This window comes from Melospiza georgiana, chromosome 8 (genome assembly GCF_028018845.1).
Source record: "Melospiza georgiana isolate bMelGeo1 chromosome 8, bMelGeo1.pri, whole genome shotgun sequence".
Taxonomy (NCBI): Eukaryota; Metazoa; Chordata; class Aves; order Passeriformes; family Passerellidae; genus Melospiza; species Melospiza georgiana.
Window position 1 is genome coordinate 11425094 of NC_080437.1, and position 8248 is coordinate 11433341.

Here is an 8248-nt window from a genome sequence, read left to right on the forward strand (position 1 = left end):
AGTCAGATCCCTTCCCTGTCAGTTAAACAAACCAAGAATATTTTGGATTCATGCTCAGTCCTGCCACTGTCCTTTGCCAGCACAGCTGACAACTGTTAAGAAGATGCTGAGAGGGACATGCATGGCCATGCTCCCAGGACAGCATACCCCTGTTCCTAATGTCACAGCAAACACCACCTTGCCTGGGGTCTCAGGTCTGCTCTCCCCTGTCTCACTTCTCCAGCAGAAGATGGACAGTTAAAGCTACAGAGGGCTGTTTTCACACCAAGTTCACCCCAAGCACAGGCTCCTGGAGGCCATGGACACACACCATGCCTAACCCAAAGCCCCTTCCCCATTCACCACCTGCTGCTGCTCCTTTTGGGACTCCTGCTCCCTCCCTGCAGCCTGGTGCAGCAGCCAGCAGCCAAAGCAGAGGCATGGCAGCATCAGCAGCAGCCAAAACACACCCTGCAGCTGCCAGTGCCTGTCCTGGAGAGATGGGATATGGCAGCAAGGGGTCAGCATGGGGCTTGGACCATCACCCCATGGACAGCAGCAATATGTCCCTGCAGCACCCATGGCAACCAACTGTACGAGAAACCATCTGAGTGCAATTTTCTGATGTATCTGCAGTTGCTGTCAGAAAAATCTAAACAAAATGGAAGGCTGTAACACCTGTGAGTGCTCAGAGCATCTCTGTGCAGTGCTCAGCTCTGCAGGGGGCTTTGCTCTGTGCATGCTGGCACTGCTGCAGGGGTGCAGAAGGCAGGCTGTGCTTACACTGCTGTTCTGGCAGCTCCCAGCTTGCCTAGGGGTGGAGCAGGGTGACAGAAACAAGGGAAGAATGATAGGGACCACAGGGGACAAGAAGGCTCTCCTCAGTCAGCTGTGAATGATGGGAAGAAAGGAAGAAAACAGCATGTAGGAACAGGGCAAGCTTGAAGGATGGAGGGATCTGAAGGGATCAGTCACCCCATGGTGGCAGCTGTAGCTTTAATCAAAGAACTGCCACTGCAAACTGGCTTTTAACAGGAGCAGTGCCTTTTTGGGGGCAAGGGAAAAAACAGAAAGGGAAATGCAAGAAGATCATGCAGAGGTCTACAGAGCACTGATGATGGTTGGGCTCTGAGAGATAATGAACTTAGGCCTTCTGAGTATGCTTCAATCCCCTGCTCTGCAGCTGTTCCCAGCCCCACTCTGTCCCCACCATGAGGCTTACAGGGATTATGAGGTAAGATGAAACAAACAACCTGAAATAGCATCCCACTCCTGCCCTAAGACCTTGATTAGGAGCACATGCACATTTTGTATGTACACATGCAAAGAGCTAATTACCCACCTGCCCCACCAAACCACAAACACCAACTGCTATTTCAGTTCATAACTCCTCCTATTCTTCTTAAATCTGGCTCTGAAAGGGGCTGCTGCTGTTCTGGCCTCTCTTACCCTGAGGGCTCTCAAGCCCTGCAGCAATAAATAGGATCTGGGAATCTGCAGGTACTTTCAAGCATTCATGCAGAAATAGTACTTGCTGCTTTTATGATAGCTTGGTACACAAGTTACAACCATGTGTAAATAATCAAAACTGGACAAAGGAAAAGAAGGAAAAGTTAAGGATGAGACAAGAATGATAATGAATTTGATGTGTTCACACACAGCTTCAGAGCTGCAATGTCTCTTTCTACAGCCACACAGACTCCATCATGTCCTTTCAGTGTCCCCAAATGTTCCATGTCCCTTGCCTACAGATGCCTGGGAATAAAACTAACACATACTACTTTGCCAACCACTTGCAATCTCAGCAGGGTCAAAGACTGTAAAATTTCTGGAGGTTTATTAAAGCTGCTGTCTGTGGCACTGCACAGATCAGACACCAGCTGCTGCCAAGAAAAGCATCCTGCCCATGACTCCAAGCTTTATGTAAGGACAGGGAAGATCTAATAGCAACCTGTCAATTTTTGCAGCACATAAATCTGAGTGAAGCTATCCAGAATCAAACATATGGAAGTTTTAGTTCCCCTGTTTTGTCACTGATCATCCTGCTCAACCTGAGAGATGACTGTGGGAGTGTGGATGCTTGGGACTGCACATGGACATGGGAGACCAGATGCCTTCTCCTGCCTCTGGAGGAGATCATAGCTGATGATGAAGAACAGTATTCTCCTCTGCAGTGCCACAGAAAAGGGCCAGCCTGGTAGCCATTTAGCAGGGAGCTCTGGCACAAAGACCTGGCTGTGGTCTGATGTGAGCTCTGGTCCTCTTGCCCTGTACTAAGCTGAAAGCACACCCAGCACTGCAGCACTACAGTGTCAGTGCTGTTTGAGCCCTTCCCTGTGACTGCCAAAGGCTCCCTGAGGAGCGGCTGTGCTGACATGGGCAGCAGCAGTTTGCATTAAGCAAATCCCAAGCAACCATGTTCCAATGGAACTTCTGAAAGTGCTTTCAGATAAGAGGACCTTGCAGTACTTAGAGCTGTTTGTCAAGGTGTTCTGGGAATTAGCCCAAAGAAGCACTGGAAGCTGTGTGACAAAGCAATCACATTTGGTCTTCCCAAAAGTAAGGTCTTATCTCTCTTTCCCAAGGGTTCCTACAGGTCTTTTGGAGCTTTCAGAGAGAAGCTGTTTCTTTCCTGTCTTTTAAAGCACATTTACACATCAAATTAGAAGTACAAGCCAGCCAATTTAAACACATGTAAGCACATTCTGGATGAAGCTAGCAGGCAGGAAGCACAGCAGCTCTCAAGAAAGAACAGCCTGAGCTTTATCACTGCTGCAAGCAAAGCACAAACTCTCCAGAGACCTCCGTGTTCCTAGTCTGGTTGCTAATGTTACAAAAGCACATACAGAAGCCCATCACAAATATCTCATTATTCTTACTCAGGCTAATTAGGAGAGCACTAACACAGGCTCTGATCCCTCACACTGCTGTTTTGCTGTTTGTTGAGGCACGCTGTCCTTTTTTTGGCTGCTGGAGCACCAGATCAGATGCAGTGGAAATTACTGTTGTACTTCACTGCTGCAGGGAGTGCTGTCATCTGAGAGACCATGCGGTGCTGCAGTCCTGACAGGAGGGACATTTTTGCTCATTGTGTGGCTCTGTGCCATCTTTATCTCCTCATCCCCACGCAGGTGCCTGGAGGCTCCCAGTGGTGGCAGGCAGAGGCTGGCACCACACCAGGGAGTGGGGCTTGGATGGCAAATGAGTTGTGCTGCATGAGGTTTCAGTGGCAGAGCTGGCAAGCACCACCCCAAACAAACTGAGTTGGGGTCCCATTTTGTGGCTGTCTGGGATTACAGCCTTATCTACACTTGGACAAGTGATTCCAATCTAACTCCAGCTATCAGCAGAACCGTAGGGATTGCCAAGGCTGAACTAAGTGTGGTTTCCATGAGAATCCAGGCAGAAGTACAGCAAACATTGCAGCTCCTTGGTCTGCCTCTGGCTTTTCCAAGTGCCACTACATTAATACAGTACTGGTGGCCTTCAAGCTGGGGTTTCCACTTAAGCTTGACCAAGCTCATAGGAAATTCCTGCTGCATCATAAGCAAGCTCCTTTTAAGTTCATTGTCAAGATGTGTCACTTCCACACTATGTGCTGCCTTCTCCCCTTCTCCTTCTCAAGCTGAGCCTGTAAAGGAGAATTTGCTGCTTCCAAATACCCCCCTCCTCACCCTATAGCAGGCCCAGTGTGGGTCTTGGATGACATTAACACCCCTGAGTCAGAAATGGAGACTTTGAGCAAACCCAGGCAGCTGCTTTTAGCACAGAGTGACCTTGGTGTGCTCTAAGAAGGCGTGGGTGGCAGTGTCAGGCTGGCAGAGCAGGCTGTGCCGTCTGATGCCTCCCTCATCCTGGCCTTCCCCAGCTGCCTGGGCCCTGGGAGGGGGTGTTTGGCTGCACCCCTGAGCAGCCATGTCTCTCCTCTCTGCACGAGGCACGAGTAAAGGGGTGCTTCGGTACCCAGTTTGCATTAACTAAATATTTTTCTGATTCAGCCTGTGAAAGCTACAGATGAACAGAAAAAAATCCTAAATAAAATCTCAGTGCAAAGTTTGAAGTAAAGGCGATGTTTATCACTTAATATATATTTTTATGTAATTGCTTAGGTCTTAGGAGATTAGTTTTCCCCCACAGAAAATACTGATTATAAGTTACGTTTTGTTCTTATTTAACTTTTCATAGTCCAACTACAGTTAAAAGAAGCATAAATAGACCTGCCTCACAGTGCTGAAATCTGTACACTGCATCAATTTTTGAATTTTCAATAAAACAAAACCAAACAAAACCTTTTTAAAAAACATCAGTTATTTAGACAAAACAATTTTCACTGCAAGTGGAAACATTTTCTACCATTTGTACATAAATATTAAAAATGTGTTTAGAAAAAATTCATGCCTCTTCGTTTTTCAATGTACAGCTTGCTTTTATCAAGGCTGATAGCCTAATTTCTAGTAATTTTTTCTTCTCATAAGCATTTGCAGAATTGGTAAGAAGCCTCCCACCAAGAATTTATTTCTGACCCCAAAGGTCTGAGCTCTGAAGCTGTGAATAGATTGGCAGAAAAGAAAGAGGGAGGTAGAATTCATGTTTTAAATTACAGCTACAATTCAAACATGTCATTTTAAATTGAGGCCAATTAAAAGCTTGAGAAAAAAACATGTAAGATCACAGCAAATAACAACAACCTACAAGAAAATATATATGTTAATCATAAGGGCAAGCATTTCCACTTTCACAGTTTAAACATACAAATTTTAATACTGACCAACAGGTGTGTCCTCCGAAAGGCTGAGAAGTGCCATGTTCCCATTTGTGCTTCTGGCTCCATTATCAAAGAAATAGGGGGCATAATTTGCCTGAACTGCAATTAAAACAAAACAGAAGCCAAACAAAAGCATTTTGTAGGTGACAGTTATTTGGCTGTCTCAGTTACCTGACTCTCAGTAAACAGGAGCTGTTCAGGGAATACTAGGAGTGCATAACACACCCAGTTGCTGCAATGGACTTTCAGCACTGTATCTGTAGAGATATTTTTAATAAAATTACTTCTACGTGCCACTGTGCCAGTATTTACACAGAAGGAAATAGAGAGAGTATATAAAAAACCTCCCAACCAACAGAAACAAATAGAAGGATCTCTCTTAAAAAAACTCAACCAGTTCCAGACAGCTTCAATGAAAAATGAACTTTTCCAGCTTGCAATGATGGAACATCTCTCCTCTACTCCACACCTACAAGCCTGAAACTTTCCCAGTGCCTCAGTACCTTACCCAGTATTCTTACCCAGTGTTCTAAGCACATCCTGCCTTAAAATTATGCCTACTACATGAGCAATTAGCCATAATTAAATACTTACTTGCTGCCAGACAACAGCAAAGTTTAAAAAAAAAACAAAACAAAAAACAACAAATTAGTTGTCATTCTATTGACTGACTGTTAAGAGATTCAAAATAGCCCATTTGAAACAAAACTGCAAGTATATAAACACAGAGGGTAACATTTGCACAAGGACCAGTTGCCATGGAAAATATTTCAGAACAACATTACCACATCAGTAAGGATAACTACAGCATTTAAGGTTATGCTTGTTTTCTCTATATTTTTACTTAACAAAATGATTATTGTACTCACCCAGGCAAACATGCACCAAACTGAGAAATAAGGAGGGGGTGAAATGCCTTACATGCTTCATCCCACTGAAGAAAGAGCCAACTATCTTCTGTGTTATAAGGGCTTGGTTTTTGTTGGTTTTATTTATTTTTATTTTTTTTTATCTCTCTGAAACATCCAGGAAAGTGCCCTTCAGGTTGATGTAGCAGAGAAATGTGGAAGAGGCAGTAACAGATGCTAAGATGTTAAGCGGATGACACGTCTTAATTTCTGAGGAATTTAAAGAAGCTCCTTCCTACCACCTAATTAGACCAATTACTTTGCAGGGAGCTGTGGGACTCATCTCTGAGACAACATTTGGAGGAATCAGTGTAACTCTCATGTTTTGCTTTCAGTACTGTATTTGTGCTGCACAAACACACAAGTCAGGGAGAAGGTAAAGTAGAAATTTGTTTTCTTTCCGAACTCTAATTCTCTAAGACAGTTATCTGTTTTTAAGAGTTAAAAGAAGTATATTTTCATTTTAGCTCTGGTAATCTTGAGAAACTACAAAAGAAGAAAATCTAGTATTAGCAAAAACAGTAGAAATTATTGTTACAGTTTAAAAGAAAGCACTTATGATAGCAAAAAAATACACAACATTGCATATTAAAAATGCAGAATGTTCTTTATATGAGTTGGCCTGATCATTTAATTCTTAAACAGCATGAATTGCTGAAAGCATCTTTTACTTTCAGCAGAAAATTTCAACACACTAAGAAGTGTGTTTAACCATCAACACATTGAAAAAGTTAACAGAATAACTTTTTAAATTGTTTGGTTTGACACATATGTTTTCATTAATTAAAAAAAATATATGCCAATACACTATATGGTTAAAAATCAGCCACACTGAGGATGCTCACAGATAAAGCTGCTGGAAAGGAGCTCCATCAGGGACAGTATGTGACTCAGTGACCCTTGTGGTCCCTTCAGCTCAGATGATTCTGTGACTGTGATCCTGCAGCACCTGGCTGCCAAGCACTGAGATGTTTACACTGGAGCTGAGCTGTTTAAACCTGACCTGCAGCAAAGCACTTGCTCTTTAAGGATGTGTTAATGGAGTTTTCTGGGTTAATTAAGAGTCAGAGTGAAGGATGTGTCCAAGGAATTGATCAGAGTTCCCCATCCCAGTGCTTTAAAGAATGGAGAGGCTGCACATGCTGGGTGCCTGCATGGCACAGGTGAGCTGGGCACATGCAGTGCCAACACTGCAAGCAGGTGCAGATGCAGGAAGCAGCTTCACACAGGGCAGCAGAGGAAGCTTTGGCTCCCTCAGTCACACACATGTTTCATCATTGTTGGCTAAGCTGCAGAAGGGAGCAGGGGATTGCTCCCCAGACATGAGCCCACAGGCAGAGCCTCCCCTCCCAGCCCTGGCCTGAACTTGGGCAGGGCTCCAGGGACAGCTTTCATCACTCAGCCAGGGCAGGGACAGGCTGGGCAGCTCCAAGATATTTTTCCTACAGAAGTAGCTGACAGTTGGATCCTATTTATAGTGTACCTTACCCTGACAAAGGCTGGAGGGGGCCAAGGGAGAGGTCTCTGCTGTGCTGCTCCCATGCTGTGGGCACCTGCAGAGCCCCTGGGATCCACAGTGCTGCTGGCAGGACACCTCTGCCTGCAGAACAGGTCAGCTGCAAGGCTTTCCAAAGGAGAAAAACAGAACTCTTGGGCCGATATTAACAAAACTCATCACCCATAATGGAATTTACCAGAAAATGGTACAGGGAGCAAAAGAAGGCTGCAAATGGGTGAGACAAATTAACGAAGGCTGGGTTCACTGATGACTAACAAATGTGATGACACAGATGCAAACCCTGGCCCAGTTCAGCACTACATTACCACCTGCCAGAAGCTCAGAAGTTTAACCAGGGAAAGGCTCTTTGACATCTTGATCTCTTTCTGACCATCTCCTATGGGATCAGGCCTTTGTTCTGGCTCTGTATGATTATATTTGTAGAGAACTATTTACAAAAGCTCCACGTTGAACCAATCTGTGACTGCAGCAGTGGCCTGTAAAGCTCAGAGAAACCTGCAGCAGGCAACTATGAAAAACAAATGTATTTTTAGTGCATTTAAATTCAGGATATGGTGATCCAAAGCTGAAAACTGTGTGGGAGCAGATACACATATAGAAGATGGATATAAATTTAGTCCCTGTTGTAGATTTAATCATCCCACCTCTGTCAAAAATAGTATTAAACCACGGACAAAATCACAGAAATAGATCTGCATGGCGCCCAAAAAAACCCTATAAATAGCACCTAAATGCCTTCTCATCTGCCTCCTCAACCCAAAACTAACAACATGTTTTTTTCTAAAGAGAATTATCCTAGAACAAGTGATGGAGAGCTCTTGTCAAAGTTAATAGCTGTCTGTTCCCCTGGTTTCATCCCCTGGGGATCTGAATCTCTAGGGCCTGCATCTCCAAGGAAGCAAAATGCCTCCCTCCTGAATTTCAATGAGTTTGAGCTCTTAATCCCCTTACAGTTTGGAAACCTAGCTAATGTGTGTCTATGCACAGTCAGAGCCATACCTAACACAGCAACATTCAATAGAGATGTTTTTTCTGTCAGAAAACATACTTTGATCAAAACCAACACAGCTCATGGAT

At 44.3% G+C, this 8248-nt stretch overlaps 1 protein-coding gene across 1 annotated transcript in view; it reads right to left on the reverse strand.

Moving 5' to 3' along the window:
* The window catches only part of CDHR1 (cadherin related family member 1), a 42730-nt gene extending 37056 nt beyond the window's left edge, over nt 1–5674 (reverse strand). Inside the window, exons 1-2 of the mRNA XM_058029254.1 lie at nt 5614–5674; nt 4748–4843 (exon numbers count right to left, since the gene is read on the reverse strand). Of these exons, the coding sequence (XP_057885237.1) occupies nt 4748–4843; nt 5614–5674 (157 nt within the window). The remainder of the gene's footprint in view (nt 1–4747; nt 4844–5613) is intronic.
* Between the last annotated feature and the right edge of the window lie 2574 nt (nt 5675–8248).